Source organism: Mya arenaria, chromosome 1 (assembly GCF_026914265.1).
Source record: "Mya arenaria isolate MELC-2E11 chromosome 1, ASM2691426v1".
Taxonomy (NCBI): Eukaryota; Metazoa; Mollusca; class Bivalvia; order Myida; family Myidae; genus Mya; species Mya arenaria.
Window position 1 is genome coordinate 25,667,504 of NC_069122.1, and position 23,702 is coordinate 25,691,205.

A 23,702-nucleotide genomic window follows, 5' to 3' on the forward strand; every position below is an offset into this window, starting at 1 on the left:
TTCCGTCTATTTCCAATCAGAATATGTAATCGACACCTGCCGGGTAACGGAAACGAAGCTCCAATGAAAATAAACACTATGGCATTTTGATCACTTAGTAGCAAAAGATAGTAAAAATGAACTAAATAACTAAAGGGATGAATTTATGTTGGTGGGGGCCATTGTGTTACAGTTCGATCATGATAATTATACGCTTAGAATGAAAACTCTTGTGAACATAAATGACTGTGTAGGGATAAACAGTTATAATATATATATAATGACCAATCTCTCCACCAGGTTTGAGGACTGTACATTTAGGCATTGTTTTTAGGTTGATCAGAAAAGGTTTTTGTGTTCAAGCTCACTGTGAGCTTGACTTCCATATTAAAAATGAATTATTTGCAAGTCACGACCAACCTTCCATGTTTGATGATCATAGGCCAAAGCACACTCTTGTTATCAATCGAACAAGCTTTTTTGTGTTTAAGGTCACCACAACTGCAACCTTTCACCTACCGACCTCAAAAACAAAATCGGTCATCTGCGGGTCATGATCCCGACCAAGTTTGAGGACCGTAAGCCAAAGCACACTCAAGTTATCAATCAGACAAGCTTTTTGTGTTCAAGGTCACCACGACCATAATCTTTGACATACTGACCTTAAAACCAAGGGTTCATCTGCTGGTCATGACATTAGTCCAACCAAGTTTGAGGATCTTAGGCCCAAGCAATCGGCCAAGGTTTGGTCTGCAGACTTATGGACTGACATATGCAAAGCAATACACCTCCACTTCTTTAAAGGAAGGGAATATAATTATATACTGGAAAAAACATGATTATTGTTCATTTATTGTAAATACAAAAAGGTATTGCTGGGATCCATCGCTAAGCAATGATCATTGATATAGTATTAAACAAATGAGGATTATAACAGTGATTGTTCATTTAGTTAACGACAAATTGTTATTAAAACATGGTTCACCATACCCAATACTGGAGTATTTTTAGTGCAAAAACAAACTTTGATTATATGAGCATTATTAAGCTACAACAATCATCATTCATTTAGGGTAAAACAAATGGTGATTACAGCGAGGGTCATAACTACAGGGATCATTGAAGTCCATTCCAATCCAATTATCCTCATCTTCTTCCTGGTACATGTACTGGTCTCCCTCCTCCTCGGTTTCATAATGCAGGTTCTCTCTTAGTCTGAGAACTGGTAAAGGCGCTGGGCTTATTACTGTGGGCTTATCAGCAAAACGTCCATACTTGTGTGAGTGGATGAGCCTCACAAATGCAACAAAGCCTACTAATATTATGGCTGCAATGAGGGCTACAAGTAGGACTATTGTTAGGTCACAGCTACAGTCATTTGAATGCTTGGAGGCTGAAACAAGTTTAGAATTAGGTCTCAATATTAACAAGAAAAAAATTGATGCATAGCATCAAGTCGGCGCAATAAAATTAGAAGAAAAACATGCATGTAGATAACCAAAAAAAGTTGTTATTTATTTCAATAATAAAATGTTAGGTATACATATGTTCAAAGGACATAGTGGTTGATAATACTGTTACAACTGTATTTGTGCTTTTAACACACTTTACTGTTATGAGTAAATAGAACATGGATAAAAAAGACAATACATTATGAGGGAATAATCCGGAATTCATTCTTTCGAAAGACATGTTTAAAATGAAATAAATGTGAAAAAATGTTACCTCATTTATGTTAATTAAGATATTATCAACATCAAGACATTGAAATGTGTTCATATTCCATGAATCTACATAATCCAGTATCAATGTATAGTTACATGTATGTAACTGTCAGTACTGGAATATTTATAATGAATAGTAACAAAACAGTGCCTCAAATATAATGACTTTCATTTATTCAAAATAAGCATGTATATTACTGAACTTCAAACAGTCTGGTAGTTCATCAATAGCTATGCATCATAAGCTTAAATATTCTCTGAATATATACTAATCCAAATTTAAGTAAATTTTGAACTTGAACAGGTTTGCTCGAACTCTTATCCCATGAAAAATAAAGGAACATAACATTCCCCCTATAAGACTCGTACCATTTTCTGTGATGACAATGTTGGTGGCATTTGTTCTTTCCAATTCCACTGTAGGATCATCTAATCAAACCATATAGAGACAAAAGAATGTTAGCTTGGATTCAAGATCAGAGTGTTAACAAGTCATCATTTAAAAGTTACTTATCATTTTAATACTCAAGTGTTTTACACAAACACAAATGCAATATATAAAATGAATGTACCATATTAAATGTTCATATATCTATTACATCTTTATGTCTTTTATGCCTTGGACCTATGTGGCATGGACAATTTATGATGACATTTTAAAATTACGTTACAGGTCCAAGTATTTTTTTTTCATATGAATTTTTAAAAAGCTTAGGATAATTTCATTGTGCTGTTTTGTGCAAAAAAAATCCTTGCATTGTTTCATTAAAACATTGAGCTATATTAAAAATAATGTTTTAAAATGACACACATTTCATGTGACAATCGGTCAAAATTTTGTATATAAAATTTATTTAAAGGCAATTTATTTGATCAAAATTGCTTAAAGATGTACTGTTATGCATAAATAACTGAAACAACTACATTGCTTTTAACATTTTCATTGAAGCTTTCTTCAGTTGCCTTAATTTAACTTTAAACAGTCCCATCTGTAAACATTGCTTCTCTTGGTTCACTTCTACTCTATCATGGACATAACATGTTTATAGGTTTTGTGGTGGTTTATTCCTTAAATAATTTAAACATACTTTTATTTACATTTTCCTTATATTCTATGAAAGTTGTGTGAAAATATTGTATGAAAACTCTATGTCCAATCTGTTGACACTATATCACATACGTAGACACTATGTCCCATCCGTAGACACTATGCCCCGTCTGTAGACACTATGTCCCACCTATAGACACTATGTCCCATCAGTAAACACTATGCCCTGTCTGTAGACACTATGTCCCATCAGAAGACACTATGTCCCATCAGTAGACCAGTAGACACAATGTCCCATCAGTAGACACTATGTCCCATCCTAAGACACTATGTCCAATCTATAGACACTATGTCCCATCTATAGACACTATGTCCCATCTATAGACACTATGTCCCATCTGTAGACACTATGTCCCATTTGTAGACACTATGTCCCATCAGTAGTCACTATGTCCCATCTATAGACACTATGTCCCATCTATAGACACTAAGTCCCATCAGTAGACACTATGTCCCATTTGTAGACACTATGTCCCATCAGTAGTCACTATGTCCCATCTATAGACACTATGTCCCATCTAAAGACACTATGTCCCATTTGTAGAAACTATGTCCCATCTACAGACAAGTATGTTTAATCTATAGACACTATGTCCCATCAGTAGACACTATGTCCCATCTATAGACACTATGTCCCATCAGTAGACACTATGTCCCATCTATAGACACTATGTCCCATCAGTAGACACTATGTCCCATCTATAGACACTATGTCCCATCAGCAGACACTATGTCCCATCAGTAGACACTATGTCCCATCAGCAGACACTATGTCCCATCAGTAGACACTATGTCCCATCAGCAGACACTATGTCCCATCTATAGACACTATGTCCCATCAGCAGACACTATGTCCCATCTATAGACACTATGTCCCATCAGCAGACACTATGTCCCATCTAAAGACACTATGTCCCATCAGCAGACACTATGTCCCATCTATAGACACTATGTCCCATCTAAAGACACTATGTCCCATCAGAAGACACTATGTCCCATCTATAGACACTATGTCCCATCTAAAGACACTATGTCCCATCAGTAGACACTATGTCCCATCAGCAGACACTATGTCCCATCAGCAGTCACTATGTCCCATCAGCAGACACTATGTCCCATCAGCTGACACTATGTCCCATCAGCAGACACTATGTCCCATCAGCAGACACTATGTCCCATCTATAGACACTATGTCCCATCAGCAGACACTATGTCCCATCTATAGACACTATGTCCCATCTAAAGACACTATGTCCCATCAGTAGTCACTATGTCCCATCTATAGACACTATGTCCCATCTAAAGACACTATGTCCCATTTGTAGAAACTATGTCCCATCTACAGACAAGTATGTTTAATCTATAGACACTATGTCCCATTAGTAGACACTATGTCCCATCTATAGACACTATGTCCCATCAGTAGACACTATGTCCCATCTATAGACACTATGTCCCATCAGTAGACACTATGTCCCATCTATAGACACTATGTCCCATCTAAAGACACTATGTCCCATCAGTAGACACTATGTCCCATCAGCAGACACTATGTCCCATCAGCAGACACTATGTCCCATCAGTAGACACTATGTCCCATCAGCAGACACTATGTCCCATCTATAGACACTATGTCCCATCAGCAGACACTATGTCCCATCTATAGACACTATGTCCCATCAGCAGACACTATGTCCCATCTATAGACACTATGTCCCATCAGCAGACACTATGTCCCATCAGCAGACACTATGTCCCATCAGCAGACACTATGTCCCATCAGTAGACACTATGTCCCATCAGCAGACACTATGTCCCATCTATAGACACTATGTCCCATCAGCAGACACTATGTCCCATCTATAGACACTATGTCCCATCAGTAGACACTATGTCCCATCTAAAGACACTATGTCCCATCAGTAGTCACTATGTCCCATCTATAGACACTATGTCCCATCAGTAGACACTATGTCTGATCCTTAGACACTATGTCTCTGATAAGGTGTTGACACTGTGTGGGAATGGACACCGGATATAGCTAAAAAAATGATCAATCGATAAGTGTTTGATTTTGACACATGGTCAGTTATCTATTATTTTTTGTATTTTATGTTGATATATTTAACAAAATCGAAGAGTTTTGAATTACTTGATACTGTGCAATATACGACTATGATGGAAATATGTATCCTCTTTTGTATAATAGCACAATTCACTCCGAAAGTTGCATGATCGCTCACAAATGTTAATTTATGTGGTACGATTTCAAACAAAAATCAACAAATTAAAAATAAGAATAAAAGCTGAATCCAGTGATTTCATTGTAATTACATAATCTAGTAATGTGTAAAATATCAATATGATATGTTTTGTTGTTAAGGAGATATTCATACCTTTTGATGCCCTGGCAGTGTACTGGGGATAGATGAAGCAAATAAATAACTGCACAGGGGATAGCTATTAATCGGACTGAGGATAGTAACGATGTATTTAGAATAACGAGACTGTGATAATGATTACGGCTGTTTATCTATACCCGAGCTCGAGGGAAATTGTTCGATGTTGTCCATATCGAGGGATGAGAGCAAAAGCATGTTGTTGTTTTTTTGTATCTGTATGCACATAAAACTGTTTCATTCATACATATTAGTTAACCATGATGTGTTTTTCACAAGCATCAATATCTAAATATTTGAAATACGTCGGTAATCAGATTTATTGAGTAACACAAAAAATATGGCCGTATAATTTATGTGGTGTTTGCATTTCATATATATAGTATTGCTTTGTAAATCAAGTAGGTACGTTTTTGCACACAGCAAGTCACCAGTAGGGAATGAGATATTGTGATCAAATTTGGAACACGTAAAGCTTTTTTCTTAGCTTGGGTCGATTTTGGTATAACTTAGAACAGAATAATGGTCTCTGTTCGTTTATTTTAGTGAGAAAGAATGTATTGTGACCAACCCTGATATTTACACAGCGTGCATATACGTTCGTTTAGGAGAGCATGGATCAAACTCATTGTTAACTAAAGTTTGCTCAATAATTTCTTATCAAATTGTACTCTCACTTTTTGCAGATTATTTGAAAGTTCGAAATAGACATACACATGTATATTGTATATTAACAGTGTCACTATCAATTTTTGTCCCATTTTATATGTTATCACCAGGACACAAATTTCTCAACTTTGAAACTATCCCCAGTACATAATACGGCTATCCCCAGTACAGTACTGTGAACATTTCTAAGGGCATATCTTTAACAGTTTAAAAGTTACATTGCCATATCTCACAATAAAAATAGTTGCGCTTATGCTAGTGAAATCCTTCGATTCAGATTTTTTATTTATTCGATATGTTTCCTAAAAATAACAATACTAGTTGAAATTCTGTAAGTTTTGAGGTGATCAGCTCAGATCCGAAGAAACACTTTATGAAGTCTGCTAAATCGTTAGCACTTTAAAGTATACCATAGGCAAAATTAAGCATTCAGCTATTAATTCAAACACTTGCTTCATTTGTGAATACGGTAGATATGTGATTACACAGCAAGATCTAACCTCTGGTTTAGAAAAACAACTGCATACTTGTCTGTTTACTAATCACTTTTTGAGCTATATCCGGTGTCCGTTCCCACACAGTGGTTTAACGAACAATCAAAGAAATACAACAGAATCTTACCATCATCTATGACCAGTGGAATAGTGTGGTTGTCTGTATTCAGTTCCAGTACAGTGATTGTGGAACCAACACTTATGTTGTACATGACATGGTCAACAGCTGACCTTCTTCCATATCCTGGGTGGCCATTCATACAGTAGGTCTGCAATATATATATTTTGTATGAAGCAGTTCTATCAGGTTTCACAATTATATCCACACTTAAGTTGTTTTATTTTGTGAACAGAGGCAGTCTGAACAGCAGTTTGAAAATATCAATTACACAAGTTTATGAAATTGCTTTGCCAACATAGGGTTAATTTAAGACGCCCCTTTGCCGACCTGGCATGAGAACATCCTCTCAATACTTCAATAAATTATGACTGATTCGAGGACTACCATTTTGACAAAGATGGACACTAAACCTGTGTAGAATCCATTCACCACCTATGCTGAATACGCTCATACGCCTTGTCCAATTAGCGCACTCCCTTCTCACCAATGGTGCCACAGATTCGATTCCTGGCCTGGGCACAATTTTTTATTGTGAGTTTGATTGGTGATCCAGGTCCCCCACAACACAAGTCCACCCTCTTGCATAACATTGTGCCAACAAGAGTGATTTATTGTAAGTAAATTTAACTTTCTTCACAATTGTTGTAAAAATAAATTAAGTTAAGAACAACGCCTATGCTGATCTCCCTTGATGACCATTGTGAGTTACATATAAAGAAGTAAGAGCTGTGTGGTGTTTTTAATTAATTAAATTTTACATTTACTATCAAACCCATCATAAATGTATATGTAAAATACATGTTTGTTTGCAATTCAATGTGCCAGTACACTAGCAAGTGACATCACACTTTTTTGAATGAAACCAAGATGTAAAATACACTTAACAAAAATATGTAAGGTCATTATCAATACACATTATGTAAAAGTTATTTGTATCTCTGACCAGTGCCTAAAATAAAAGGAACAAACACAACCTACCAAACACTTACCGGGTTACACGGACCTTTGCAGACCTGTAGTGTGCAGGAGAAGGTCATCTTCACAGCCCCACCCCGTAGTGATGTAGTTCTGAAGGCTCCAAACTCAGATTGTAGCTCTCCTTGACTGGAGTGGGTAAACATGGGGAACAGCTCGGTGTTGGTGGCACAACTTGAGGGACAGCAAGTTTCACATTATAACATGAATGACAAGTATTTACTTGATAATTTAAACAAAATATCAACCAGTGCAATGCTAGATAAACATGAATAATAAATTGGACTCCAGTTATAAAGCCTAAAAAAAGGACTTCTGCAAAAGATTTGATTTTAAAAACAATACATCTTAAATCAGTTTGTTTTTTTGCATCTGAATCCCAAAAGTACTCTTTTTCATAAAGATAAACCTCAATCCTACCCCAATAACCATTTCTTTTTATCTTATAGCAACTAGTACATATATATTTATAAGAAATCTTAGGCTCTTAAAATGCTTCAAACCCAAGAGAATAAATACTGAAAGGTGGAAAACACACACTGATAACTGAAAAAAAATACTATAAATTTACTATTTTTTACCTTGCTTAACTTTAATTTACATGTATGGTTGATATTGTGTGACCCAGTTCCAGATAAGAAAGTGATAAAAAATCCTAAGCCTATCTTTTAATTCTAATAATAAAATGGATTTGCCTGATTTTGACTTACAAATTGGAGACAATCAAGAAAGTGTCTGCAACACATCTTCTGGCTTTGATGTCAAACATCTCTAAAAGAAAAACAGTGAGATATATGAATATGTGATTTTTGTTTAGATGCAATTTTTTACACAAGCAATGAACTCTTGCTTTACCAAGACTTGGACTTTCTACATGTAAAGGAAAATGCATTGTAAACAGCTGCTGTAAGATATTTCACAACCATCTTTTTGACCATTGAGTGAAGAATAAATTTTACATTTCACAAATTTGATTACTATGAAAATGAACCTGAGAATCCATCATCCAGTGTGAGGACCATCGTGAGGGTGTCCATCAGTGTGACAGTCTGCCCTCCTACACTGCTCCCATCCTTGTACAACCTCATAGTCGCTGTAGGCTTGATGGTTTTGTTCAGGGCTGTCTCATCTCTCAGAGGTCTGAAGAGTTTGTGAGAAATATGTTGCTCTGATAAAATACCACCACTTCAGAAATCAATGAATTTATCAAAACAAGAATTAGCTCTTCATAAAGCAACTTTAGGTACCAATGCTGGTTTAGATATTAAACAGGGAGAGACAAGTTCTTCAGGTACCCCAGATTTACAGGATTGGCCACAGCAATGTCCGATGTATCAGCTATACAAGTGACAGGGAACTGCTTGTCTTGTCCAGTCTGGTAGTCAGCATGTCCCTGTATCACAACTCGAAATGTCCTCTCCTGGATAATTGCATATCAAATTTATTGCAATTTTGAATAACTTTATTGAAAAAAGTAGTTTTTAATATAATGAAGAGCATTAACTTAAAAACTGATAATAACAAGAAAAAAGTAACAAAGGGCATTAACTCTGTAATTAGCTGAAATAGAATTGCGGTTCCTGTACACTGCACTTCCTCTCATTATGATCTATCACTGTATGAAGCTTTATTAAATTCCATCCAATAGTTTGCAAGTTATGCTCGGGACAAGAAAAAATATTAAAGGCCATAACTCTCTCATTAGCTAAAATAGAGTTATGGTTCTTGTGCACTGCACTTCCTCTCATTGTGCTTTACCATTGTATGAAGTTTCAATAAATTCCATCTAGTAGTTTGCAAGTAAATGTCTGGAAAAAAATTGACAGAAAAAAACAAATAAAGGGCCATAACTCAGTAATTAGCTAAACTAGAGTTATGGTTCTTGAACACTGCACTTCCTCTCATTGTGCTTTACCATTGTATGAAGTTCCAATGAATTCCATCCAGTACTTTTCAAGTTATACTCCGACAAAAAAAAGTAACAAAGGGCAATTACTCAGTAATAAGCAAGAATAGAGTTATGGTTATTGCAAACTGCACTTCCTCTCATTATGCTCTACCATTGTATGAAGTTTAATCAAATTCCATCCAGTAGTTTTTAAGTTATGCTCCGGACAAGGTAAATTGCAAGAAAAAAGTAACAAAGGGCAATAACTCTGTATTTGGCTGAAATAGAATTGCGGTTCCTGTACTCTGCACTTCCTCTCATTATGATCTATCACTGTATGAAGTTTTATTAAATTCCATCCAATAGTTTTCAAGTTATGTTCCAGACAAGAAAAAGTAACAAAGGGCAGTTACTCTTAATTAGCTGAAATAGAATTGCAGTTCCTGCACACTGCACTTCCTCTTAGGCCTAAAAAAAAAATACATTTGGTTCGGGTTACCCGACCCTACCTACGGAATAGGCGCCGACCCTACCGTTTTTATAGTCAGTTTGAAAAAAAAATGAAAAACTAAAAAAAAAAAAAAAAAAAAAATAAAAAATATTTCGTTTTTTTTTTAATTGCTTTTTAATATTAAGTTTTAACCTTAAATGCTTGTACAGAAGATAGCTTTAACACCATTCTCCAATGATGAAAATTATATTCTTATATAAAACCTAATAAAAAAAAAAATAAAAAAAAATAAAAAGCCTACCTACCCTACCTATTTTTTTTAAGGATGTAACCCTAACCAAACAATTTTTTTTTTTAGGCCTAGGCCTAAAAAAAAAATACATTTGGTTCGGGTTACCCGACCCTACCTACGGAATAGGCGCCGACCCTACCGTTTTTATAGTCAGTTTGAAAAAAAAATGAAAAACTAAAAAAAAAAAAAAAAAAAAATATTTCGTTTTTTTTTTAATTGCTTTTTAATATTAAGTTTAAACCTTAAATGCTTGTACAGAAGATAGCTTTAACACCATTCTCCAATGATGAAAATTATATTCTTATATAAAACCTAATAAAAAAAAAAAAAATAAAAAATAAAAAGCCTACCTACCCTACCTATTTTTTTTAAGGATGTAACCCTAACCAAACAATTTTTTTTTTTAGGCCTTATTATGCTCTACCATTGTATGAAGTTTTATCCAATTCCATCCAGTAGTTTTTAAGTTATGCTCCGGACAAGGTAAATTGCAACGGACTGACCGACAAACCGACCGACAGACCAACCACAGGGTGACTCCAATATACCCCCTTCAAACTTTGTTTGTCGGGGGTAAAATAAATCAGTAAGGTATTGGAGTAGCTTCATATAATGCACTTGCTCTATATAAAAAATTCAGCTCTAAAAGATAACAAACCTGTTTCTCTCATTTTCACCATAAAGGGGTCATGATGAAAAATGACAAAGGAGTAGGCCACCAAAGCGAATATTACCCCACTCCCACCCACCTCAGGGGAGATAACAAACCTGTTTCTCTCATTTTCACCATAAAGGGGTCATGACTCCTGACAGGATATTCCAAAATGAAGGTGGACGGGTGAATTTGACAGTCTGCCAACCCAATTTCTGTTTACCCACCCCCACCACCTCCCCCCCACACATGAGTACCAAGGAAATAATACAGGTGCACAAAATCACATATACAAAGGTTCACATCATGGTCATGGATAGCTGAAAGTTTGAGAAAAATATATTGAAAAATGACAAAGGAGTAGGCCACCAAAGCGAATATTGTAACAAATTTAAGGCCTGTATGCACCTAACTTCAGGACTTTTGATGGTCTTTTTAAGGACAAAATCAATTAAAGGTCTTTTTAAGGCCATGCAAACATTCTGATTAATACAGGTGCACCAAATCACATATTCAACAGTTCATATCATGGTCATTGACATCTGAAAGTTTGAAAAAGATTTATAGAAAAAATGAGAAAAAATGACCAAGGATTAGGCTAGACAAAGCTGTATAATTTTTGCCTATTTTAACTTATTCAGGGGCCATAATTGGAGACATGATCATGTGATTCCAACCACAATCACAGGGGCAAATGTTCTCACCATGTCTAAAAGTTTGAAAAAGATTCATTCAAAAATGACGAAGGAGTAGGACGAACAAAACTAATTTTACCCAATTTAACTCATTAAGGGGCCACAACTCCACTCAGGATCATGTGACTCCCACCAAATTCATGGAGGCAAAGGTTTACATCATGGCCATTAATATTTGAAAGTTTGAAAAAGATTTGCTCAATAGCTTCAAAGAAGAATCCTGGACAAAGCTAATTTTGCCCAATTTAACTCATTAAGGGGCCACAACTCCACTCAGGATCATGCGACTCTGACCAAATCCACGGAGGCACAGGTTTACATCATGGTCATTAATATTTGAAAGTTTGAAAAAGATTTGTTCAATAACGACAAAGATGAATCCCGGACAAAAAAACCGGACGGACAGACGGACAGACAGACGGACAGACGGACAACCCGATTCCAGTATACCCCCCCCCAAACATTGTTTTGGGGGGTATAAAAACTTTGTTTTGGGGGGTATAATTATATTGAATGATCTGCTGGTGATTATGTTTTTCATACTCAGAATGTTCTTTTTTTTAAATTAAGTATGGCATATAAAGAAAAAAAATCTGCTCAGCTAGTATTTCATGGCTACACAATTACTCTAAGCAAATGATAAAAGATTAGGTTTATATTACCCAATTTATTTTGTTTGCTTGCAGATCAAAAATATAGACTCCTGATTCTGCAGAGGTGTAATGCTGGCATGTGTCTGCACACCCCAGAATGTAAACAACCCCGTGGTCTGATGCTCCATGGATGCTGACTTGCAGGGTTTGCTTCGTGCAACTGTCGATAAGCACTGCAAAGCATTAAGTACACCATTTGTATAATAGACTAATGATGCATATTTTTTAAAGAATCACACTCCTTATTTTTAGCTCGACTATTTTAAGAATAAGAAGAGCTTTTCTACTCACCCTATCGTCAGTGTCTTGGTCAAGGTTTCGCACGTTTAAAGGTTACAGAGAGTCTAGATAGAAGCACAAAAGAAAAGAATCAATTTTAATGCATTATAATGTTTAACTAATTTGACTTTAATGATCAAAACAAAAAAGCATATGATTTTGTACAAAACAACCCCACATTACCCATATCTTGGCTCTTATTTTACTGGAGAATTTGTGGCCAAATAGCTTTTAATTGAAAAACCCATTTGTAAAGGCTTTTCATCTCTAAGTTAATTATTATATCAATATCCGAGAAATATTTAATATAAAACAACAGAACGCCATTATTCTGACTGAATAAAGCCAAAATATGGAGGAGGGGCACGTTCAAATTTGTGCCTATTAATGCCAAATCCCGGACCCCCCATGATAATCTTTTGAATAAAGAAGAACTTGAACAGCAGATTTTTTTTGAAATTTTAATTGTAAATTAGCTATGATAATGGGCTTTCTGGGAAACTTTTTTGATCATTTGGATTTTTTATGTTTCCCTGTAACGCCCAAAACACATCAGATTCACAAATACACAAACATTTATTAACCCTGCCATGAATACAGCTTGTGTCACCGTAATTATTCCTGTATTATCTGTAAAAATTGAACTGAACGATAAATTCAGAACAGTTTTAAAAATGTCTTCACTGTTTAAATTTTGTACTTTTTTGTAGGTAAACCTTATAACAGATTTTGAGAAAGGCAATCCGACGGCGACACTAAGCCCCTGCACATCTTTCCATAAGCTATTTTAGATTTTGATTTTAATGTTTTTACCATTTAGCCAACGGATCACTCATAGTTAAAGAACTTCAGCAAAACATTATTTTTTAACCCTTAGGGATGTGTTTAACACAGCAAGCATAAAAAATATATATAAATTATAGCTATGGAAGCCAGAATTAGCTCACTCAATGAAACAAGAGTCTGATATCAATTTAATCTTAGAATATATACTGATATTGTTTAAGTCGTGGTTAGAATTGACTCAGGTGCATTAACATCAGTTGAAATTAAGTCAATACTCAACATCACATATGTGTTAGAACTTGTGATGCCTGTTATCATTATGCAAGTGTGGTTTTAATGGGAAATTTTGTTAAATCCTACATCCTACAAACATGTACCAAAAACTGGATAGTTTTTGTCAGGTATTTAAGTTTCACTGTACAGTATGGTTTCCTAGCACTTATGCCACTGTAATTTTAAGGCATAAGGTTCTTCAACTAAATGGAGGACTCAAGTAGCATTTAAAGAAAACAATTTTTTGCTCCAAAAATTTGAGCGAGCCCTTTTAAAACCACTGATTTTACTGAATAATATTGATTATTAATATACTATAATGATATCCCTGAACAACCTGTTTTCGACCGCCTAAGGATAATTTAGTTTTCAGTCATAAATAAGTGATTATAAAAGACAAATGTTTGTGTGAACCTTTTAAAGCAATCATTCATCTTTGAAAAAATAAAAAAAATTAAATCTGTTTCAATCGTCTGTTGTTTACATTTGCATCCAAAATGGTGGCTGTCACATGTTGTATTTGACCTATATACATTGTACAACCTATTTCGACCATGACCTTTAACTATACTTCACAATAAAAGTTTGTGGACAGTATAATTGTTCATGTTAATTTGTATTACTTGTTTTAACTGTGTGAAGTATTTTTTTTTTAAAGTAATAAAATGTTTAACAGCAACATCCCTTCTAATGGCTTTCATATGGGTACAAAATGATAATTTCACCCATCATGAACCTTGGTATCACTGAACCAACTCTGAATGAGCCTCATAATACCTGCCTAGGCTGCAATATTTATAATTTTATGAATCATAAATGAGAGATCAATTATAATTCAATATAGTTACTTTTAGAATAAGCAATATACCATATATTGATGCTCTTTTAATTTTGTGCACTATACTTAGAAAACGATAGGGCATAGGTTTTAGGCTCTGGTAGATATGTAAAATCTGGCAGACAAAAACAACATGAAGTATTTTACACCTGAAATCATTCTAACTGAAGGGTTTAATTTGGCATTAATTAAAAATGACCAATTGGTGTTGTTTCAAGTAAAACTGAAGTTGTTTTTAGCTGGACTATTCGAAGAATAGGTGGGCTATACTACTTGCCCCGGCGTCGGCGTCCGGTTAAAGTTTTAGGGCAAGTTGGGATTTTCACTTATAAGTCCAATACCCTACATTCAATTGACTTAATACTTCACACAGTTGTTCAGGGCCATCACATGATGAGGTTAAATAACTCCATATTATTCTTTACACAGATTATGGCCCCTGATTGACTATGGAACTTGGGTTAAAGTTTTAGGGCAAGTTGGAATATTTATTAATAACTTCTATATCCTTTGTTCAATTGACTTTAAACTTCACACAGTAGTTCAGGACCATCACACAATGAGGTTACATAACTCCATATTATCCTAAATACAAGTTATGGCCCCTGATTGACTTAGGTTAAAGTTTTAGGGCAGGTTAAAGTTTTAGGGCAAGTTGGGATTTTCACTTAAAACTCCAATACCATTCATTCAATTAACTTAATACTTCACACAGATGTTCAGAGCCATCACATTATGAGGTTAGATAACTCCATATTATCTTTTATACAAATTATGGCCCCTGATTGACAATGGAACTTAGGTTAAAGTTTTAGGGCAGGTTGGGATATTGTTTAATAACTTCTATACCCTTCATTCAATTGACTTAATACTTCACACAATTGTTCAGGACCATCACCCAATGAGGTTACATAACTCCATATCCTTAATACATGTTATGGCCCCTGATTGACTTAAGGTTAAAGTTTTAGGCAAGTAAAAGTTAAGGGCAAGTTGGGATTTTAATAAAAAAAACTTCTATACCGTTCATTAAATGCACTTACTAAAATTCAAAATTATTTACGACCATCTTACAACAAGAAACTTAACTCTGTTTTAAGCTTAAATATAAGTTATGGCCCTTGAATTTTATTATTATTATTTTTTTTTTTTTTAGATTTCCTTTGAAAGGCATATTTGTATATTCTTAAGGCCCCCCAAAAAAAGTTTGTTTAGGGTATCCCTCCCAAAATTTCAAGGTAGGGTAGGTAGGGATTTTTTTTTATTTTTTAAATATTTTTTTCAAAATCTGTCATAAGTTCAGAGTGTTTTCTTGCACATGGCAGTCTTTCCTACATTACTGTCATTGCCTGACTTTGTTTTATCTTATAAACAATAATTCTGATTAAAATCTGCATTTATCCGCCCTTTGTAACTCTCTATTCGCTAACAAATATTTTTTTTGCTCAGAAATGGAAAAAAATAGTTAGGGTCGGCGCATTTTTATAGGTAGGGTGGGGTTACCCGAAACAGACATATTTTTTTTAGGCCTAACCACATTTTCATACTGGGAAAGTTATTTGAATGACTTGCATCATTGTTTGGGCGGGCTGGTGGGAGGGCAGCATCAAAGTCACTTTAATATGTATCAAATAACTTAAGTTAGGTTTGACATAAAGAGTCCAAACTTGGTATTATTACATCGTTATTGTATTCTAAGTCAAAGCGGCGTAGTCGAGCGCGCTGTCTTACGACGGCTCTTGTTACACTAGCATTCCCATTCTTTTTCAAAAGAAATTTTCTGACAGTTCTACTGTTATGGTTAACAATTGGAGCTTATTTTGACCGGAAGTGACTCAAAATAGAAGTTTTTTACCTATATTTAGAGGGCGGTCGAAAATAGGTTGTCCATATAAACAGACACTTCAGAGTCTTTGATGATATCTGTTTTGGTGACTCTATGCGTCCATATCCCACTTGTTGTTTTCCTAGCCAAGAATGACAGATCCCAACGCTAAGTATATTGAACAGAAAGATAACGGGCACCTGAGTGCTAGATAGTTAAAAATTGGTGATACTTTGTTGACAGATCGATCTAAATTTGTGTTTCATAAAACACTCAAGTGTAATTAGAGAAAGCTATTGGCTGAAAATAATATATATGTTTAACTTTTGAGTTTTTATTTAACAATGCAGTGTTAAATATTGTGGAGTTACAGTTGAAGAATATATTTTACATTAGTATGAATCAGTCGACTTGTGGCGTTTCGGGAACAAAATGAATATCCAAATGTTAAAAAAAGTTCTCTATACTATGGAAGGGATTATCTGCCAGTTAATACATGCTGCTTTATGACATTTCTCATTTTAAATTGCATGTGAATTCGTCTAAATGGCAGGTGCCTTCGTTCAATTGTTTTGTACCTATTTGTTATTGACAAACGCATTTGTCTAGATGTTTACATCTTCAAGTTGCCTTCACTTTATTGGTTAGTGTTTACGTCTAAACGACAAATGACATGTGTCAAGTTCTTACATTTAAATAACTTAATAACTAAATTGTGTACAAAACTACAACTTAACTATAAATACTAAATAACTAATAGTATTTATATACTGTAATAAGACCATTTGTCAATAAGCATATAGACAATACACGAATGCATCTAGACGAACGCAACTAAGCAAATGGAATTAGAAGGAAACCAGTAAATATTGATATCCTGCGACAGCAACATTAAATGGGAATGAAAACCAAAGGCTGGTACCCTTCTTATCCACGGGAGAGCACTCTCACGACTTTTGCTACGGTTGCAGTCAACAGGAGCTGTCAAAATTATATCTAGAAGAGGTAATGTATGACATTATCTGACCCTAAAAATTTAATACTGCTAGATGCTATTTTCTGCTGATTATTTTTTTCCTGGATGTTTTTATTCGGTACCGAGTTAGACACATATCCAAATTCTAATCTGCGTTTCGGCCTGAATTTGAAATGTTTTGTCTGCTAGGCGTCAAAAATGCGCCATTTCGGACTAGAAATTGTTAAAATGATCTTGGGGAGTACCCCTAAACACCCCTGCCCACACCTTAAACCAAAATTTTTTTACTTAATGTGACAGACAATATCCTCGGGGCGGATCCAGGATCTGACTTTGAGGGGGCATAACTTATTGGGGCATTGTTTTTTTTGGACATGCGCTCTTCCCTCAGAACCATTTTTTTTGTCTTATTACATTATATCAATATTATGAGTAATAATATTTGCTGTTTAATTGTACTCTTGTATTTTAATTTGTACACAATAGTCAATTATAAGTAAAAACTTGTCATCTGTCATTTATCATTTAGACGTAGACAATAAGCAATACAATGAAGGAAACTAAAAGTTGTACACACAGACACATGCGGTAGTCCATTACAAACACGAACGAAGCAATTACATGAAGGCACTTACGATTTAAACGAATGCACTAGCAATATAAAAGGAGAAATGTCATAAAGCAGCATGCATTAACAGGCGGATAATCCCTTCCATACTATACGCGCATTATTGTGGCTAGTTCCAGGATAATTCGATTCTGTCTTCAACTCTTGCATAAATAAACTTACATGATGGATAGAAGTCGGCACCGACAACGAGAACAGTGTATGCAATTATATTTAAGGAACACAATGTGTTAATTTTGTTCGATGTGGTAGACATCTTAAATGTATTCAATTAAAAAATGAAATGCAGACGAAGTTTTCGAAAAGTTTGACAGCCGGACTGTTGTTTTCGATAAAAATGGCCGAGGAGTTCCGAATGGAGTAGAGTGCGTGATTAGGTTACGTTATACCGTACAACCTCCAACTCAAAACAGCAGTAGCTTCCCTTTTCCGGGATTGTGTAAGCACGCATAAAGCAATCATTTTTTACATTACCAAAACACATATTCAACTAACACCGTACAGATCACTTCGTACGGAAATGACGTACTGAGTACTGTAAAAGTTCACTAATGAAATTACGTCAACTAGGCGCTCGTATGCTAGTATAATTCAAAGTATTGCCGCCTTGATATTCAATACATTTTCTGTTTCAATCTACCCACTTATTAAAATGTCTGCGTACCATCCCCTTTTTTAGGTGCTTACCGCCGACCTGACGGCAATTTTCATTTTTTCTTCCGATTCAAATCCGCGACGTCGTAAGTCGGCCTTAATCTCGGAAAACACAAAATTCAGAGTACTACAGGCGGATGTTGAAGTCTTTCATACCCCCCCCCCCCCCCAAAAAAAAAAATAATAATAATAAAATAAATGAATAAAATAGAATAATAAATAAATATTGTTAGTGAGTAGCTAGTGTCTTCAGCCCGATGGGCAGGAACGTTGTCTTGATAAAAGATCAAATTTTCAATTTCGCAGTCCGTTTCTTGCTCAATACATTCGTGAGATGTCTCTGCACGACCTAAAATGCAACATAATTATGTTAACTCAATGAACCCAAATCGTATTATACGAAGTATCTGGAATCAATTAGAAATAACTATTCAATTTCTTAATACTATTTGTGATCATAATTTATATGTTAATGTAACCTACTTTTTGATAGTAATCTGTATCGATTGTCTGTCCGCTAGGTACTTCATGCTGCAGGAGCCTTCCCTGGATGTCCATGAAGAAATGGTACATTATCTTCTTTGATGATTTGAATCTCCTCGCTTTCTTAGGAGGACGCGAATAACGTCTTTTCCACACCATAGACCCCATCTTCGTTTCAGGGTCATACAAGTTCACACAGGTTTCCACACCATAGACCCCATCTTCGTTTCAGGGTCATACAAGTTCACCCAGGTTTCCACAACATAGACCCCATCTTCGTTTCAGGGTCATAAAAGTTCACACAGGTTTCCACACCATAGACCCCATCTTCGTTTCAGGGTCATAAAAGTCCACACAGGTTTCCACACCATAGACCCCATCTTCGTTTCAGGGTCATAAAAGTTCACTCAGATTTCCACACCATAGACCCCATCTTCGTTTCAGGGTCAAAAAAGTTCACCCAGGTTTCCACACCATAGACCCCATCTTCGTTTCAGGGTCATAAAAGTTCACCCAGGTTTCCACACCATAGACCCCATCTTCGTTTCAGGGTCAAAAAAGTTCACCCAGGTTTCCACACCATAGACCCCATCTTCGTTTCAGGGTCATAAAAGTTCACCCAGGTTTCCACACCATAGACCCCATGTTCGTTTCAGGGTCATAAAAGTTCACCCAGGTCTCATCGGTGGTAATGATACGAGCTACTTCCATTTTCTACCGCTGTATTCTCAGATGGTTCTATCCTGGTTTCATATTTCCTACAGTCAAAAGGCGCGGCATCCATCTTGCTCGATCGATTTCCGCCAATCTATGGAAATGACGCGCTGCTCTTTGTCGATACTGCCGCTATCCTGTTGTCGACTATAATTTGTCGACCGCTTCTCTTACTGTCACTTATGTAGTCACGACCGTCGTTCTAAACGTGATTACTACATATTCAAGGTTTAGTATCTATTCCATCGGACCATTCTCCAAATCAACCTTATACGGCTAAAGATGGGCTATTGAAACGCAAAAATAACAGACTCAAACCCTGAAGGAACGTATCTATTTGGTACAACGTATTTAGTTTGTAAATTTCAAAATATAACTAGTTCTAAAGCACATATTTCGGACATTGAACGTACGTTTAAGCTAAAAACACACAATTTTGAAATTTACAAGTGTCTCAGTTATAACTTTTGGATTTTTATGGGCAAATAAAATAGCACTGTCATCAGCTTATATTATCAATCTACATTTTAGGTCAATGCTAATTGTCCTATCATTCACGTAACAAAGAAATAAGGAACACCATATGCCTTGAAGTACAACACATGTTAACGGCTGATAGTCAGAAAATACACTGTTAACAGAACATTTCGTTAAAAGTATATCGTTTAGCTAGGACATGAACAAATATGTCAATTGAAATCCCATCACCTGTTGTTAGCCACGTAGAATATCATGATCCACCGTGTCAACGGTTTTCTGTAAATCTAACATAGATTAGTAAAATATATATGGTTATTATTAACCTCTTTCGCAACATGGTCAGGCACAAACGGTTTGATAGACAATAGCACAATGGAATCTTGTGGAAGATCATATGTTTGGTTTCAAAGGGGAAAACAGTCCATATAAAATTGGTATAAGAATAAGCTCGTCGTGAATCACCTCTTTAAGGTATCTCTCCGTAATTAAGTCAATGTTGACTAGCTTTTAGGTAGCCCTTGACTTAACCTATTCGCTTCGAGTGACATCATACATGTTGGTGCAATTACCATCTGTTATGACGTCTGATTGTTTCAAAATAAACTGAAATGTATGAAACGTATCTGTTGTTTTTGTAATAAATTAAGGCTGTATCTGTAAATGCTAGGCATACTAATTTGAAGTGATCATCTTAAGTATTCTAAAAGCGTGAATATATTGGAAGTAAATTGCCATAAGTTGGACTATTCATCTGCTTGATATCTTGAAATTGAAAGCTCTCGCCTACACTTTATAGCAGAGTAACGTATCTACCGCGAACTTTGCCGACAGGAATAAAGCATGCATGGTTGAAATATTTCAACCGTTGAATGCCTGTGTGACATTAAATAAGAAATTACTTGAATTGTGTGAGAAAATTAAGGCAAACTAATTTCGGTGTGTTCCCTGTTTCCCAACCGCTAATATTTCCGATAGAAATTCACCGTTCTTAAAAAATATTATCAGTAAAAAATGTGTACTCACGGCTGCCGACAGCGAAACATATGCATTTGTTTTTCTCTTAATCACCGAATTCAGATCGAAAGTAAACAACAATATCTTTTAGGTACATTTAGATTGAATTTAAGGGCGCCGACATGAACACAATTTGGACCTATATTTTTAGAATGGACGATTCTCATAAGATGGCAATTGGAAATAATGGACAAACGAAAAATAATAATCTAAGATCATTGTTACTCACATTTCGACATATATCAATCTTAAGAGCTGCTGGGCATATGATCATTGTAGTAGTACGTAATGGCTCAACGGTCGTTCATTTCGCTCCGCATTCCGGTCCATATGGTTGCATTTTTATTAAATAATGTGTACACACCACTATGCTTGGGGATCTCAGTACCAATGGTTTTAAAATTCATGAGACTAAGACTTAGTATTTAAGTTGATTTAAAAATGAGCCACTGGGTAAGTTCCGGTCAAATACTTCCATTCTTGCTTACAGTTCTTCTTCTTCTCTTCACCGATGTTTCAAAGTAAACGCGGAGTGTGAGTTTGCTCGTTGTACTTTTGTCCACATCTCTCCCAAGAGGTAGTTTGTACTTGACACATAAAAGGCACTGCTTATGGTCTCACAAAATAAACACCAACACTGAATCACGCCACGGCGTGTTTCAAATCAGATAAATTAATTATTGTCGGCAGTTGTACACAGTAAGTATAGTGTATACACTAAAAGTTAAAACAAAATACTTGCCAACTTAGTGCTTGACTTTTCTGTCAACAATCCTAAAAAAAATAATATAAACACATTTTTTGAAAACGAGTGCAAAATACTTACAGACAGGGCTGTAATTATCTCCAATAGAGCATTTCATACACACGATAAATATCAGAAAGAGTGTAAGCTGGCGCATACTTGGGCGCAGGCATACGGTATTTTAACGGGAAAAAGAACGATTTTGTGACATTGATTATTCACTGAACGAGTTCGTCTTATGGAAGTATCAAATTACATAAAATATATTAGGTTTCAAAACTTTATTGATAAAACGGAAAGTGGCTTTTGTTTTATGGATATTTAGATTTTTTGATAACAGTTATTTGTACACGCAAAACAACCCTTTTTAAATTTAATAATTGTTTATTTTTCTATATTCGTATAACAGCATATTATTTAACTATTTTTCTGCAACTTTTCGGGTAAAAAAATGTTGCAAAATAATGAAAGTCACGTAGTTTGTGTTACCGTTTAATATGTAACAACATATGTTTTTATTTTCAAAGCGTCCAACGATAATACACCTTAAAGAAGACGCTTTTGAGAGTTATGAATTGAGACATTATTGATCGAAAAGACTGCTTTTAATATGAACCAAAATTAAGAGGTGCAAGCCCACGACACACAAATATATTTAACCAAGATTAAAATTACAAACACGACCGTCGCACAACTCAAGGACAACACTGGAACACGATGTTCTTGCTAGTTTTAAAAATGATGAAGAAGGACGGTCGGAAAAAAGTAAGTAAGGCCTCTTTGTGACGCTGTAAGGTTACTCGATCAGCATTAAAACTAAAATTCTGTTATCAGCTTGGGTATATATGTCGAAATTGTTCTTTCCAATAACCTGTCAGATTACGGTTGACGCAGTTTAACAGTATTATCGCCGACGATGACCGTGTGACTCGGAGCTTCGTTGATGATTAGTACTGGTTATCACACAGAAATGATAAATGTTTCTCAATCACATGCACCCTTAAGCTACAGCCTCATCCGAACCACGTAGGCTTAGCGCACACGTAGAGCAGAACATTTCCATAAAGTTATATTTTTTCTACATGGGAAAAGACGAGGGGGGGGGGGCAGTAGCGATCACAGGGGCAGTACATGCGTCTTGCGGGCGTAGTACGTTGGCGCCGCGGGGGTGGTGCTACGTGGGTGAAACGTGGCGCAGCATCGCTTCCGTACCGTTTTTAGACTATCTGCGCTTGCGTCGAAACCATAAAAATAGATTAGTTGTATAGCGGTCCGAGTATGAGTTCTTGCTTGTTCGGCTATTTCCGCGCTGTATTTCTGTATCCCGGCGTTTTATTTTTAGCAGAATATTACTATTTTTAGATCGTTATATTTATCAGATTAATGTGGGTCAAATAATGGAGGCTCTGGTGGGAAGGTAACATACTGATATTCACTCTGAGTTTAGCCCAAGATGTTCTAGAAATTATTACCGACCGCAAGTGTCCCATCGCCTGCAGGGTTTGTTAATATAACCTGGTGTGACCCTGAGGCACGCTTATTTGTAATAGTGTATTTTTGATATTACTTTTATGAGATAAGGAACAAAAATATGATTGTCTGAAAGTCAAAATAGTTGTATCTCAGGTTTCGCGTTGCTTATGCTTCAAATACTATGATTTGCCTGCTATACAATAACAAAATAATATTCATTCTATGATTTTTAGGCGTATACATTTCTAATAAGATGCTTTAATTCGTTTGCTTAATAGCTTTGTTCTGGTGTATTCTTGGCATAGTTTTGGACATAAGGCTTCTAATTTATTCTAATGCACCAGTCATTTGTAACCACGGCCCCACTAGGTCCGGGGAATAGCGGGGACTTTGACTTTTGGTCTAGCCCAGCCCGGGTAAAATCCCCGCCCTGC

The 23,702-nt window shown here is 35.7% G+C and overlaps 1 protein-coding gene across 3 annotated transcripts; it reads right to left on the reverse strand.

Annotated features, from left to right (window-relative positions):
* Window positions 1–815: 815 nt before the first annotated feature.
* Window positions 816–22,011, reverse strand: LOC128209453 (uncharacterized). 3 transcript variants are annotated; one of them, XM_052913599.1, is made up of 9 exons: window positions 21,877–22,011; window positions 12,110–12,273; window positions 8,765–8,889; window positions 8,461–8,609; window positions 8,180–8,240; window positions 7,484–7,643; window positions 6,501–6,642; window positions 2,073–2,132; window positions 816–1,372 (listed from the first exon to the last, which is right to left on the reverse strand). In XM_052913599.1, the coding sequence occupies exons 1-9, from the start codon at window positions 21,950–21,952 to the stop codon at window positions 1,044–1,046; spliced, it is 1,266 nt and encodes a 421-aa protein (XP_052769559.1). In that variant the 5' UTR covers window positions 21,953–22,011; the 3' UTR covers window positions 816–1,043. The 3 variants fall into 3 exon arrangements, with proteins under 3 accessions (XP_052769559.1, XP_052769482.1, XP_052769634.1); XM_052913522.1 differs by lacking the exon at window positions 21,877–22,011 and adding an exon at window positions 17,868–18,005; XM_052913674.1 differs by lacking the exons at window positions 2,073–2,132; window positions 21,877–22,011 and adding an exon at window positions 17,868–18,005.
* Between the last annotated feature and the right edge of the window lie 1,691 nt (window positions 22,012–23,702).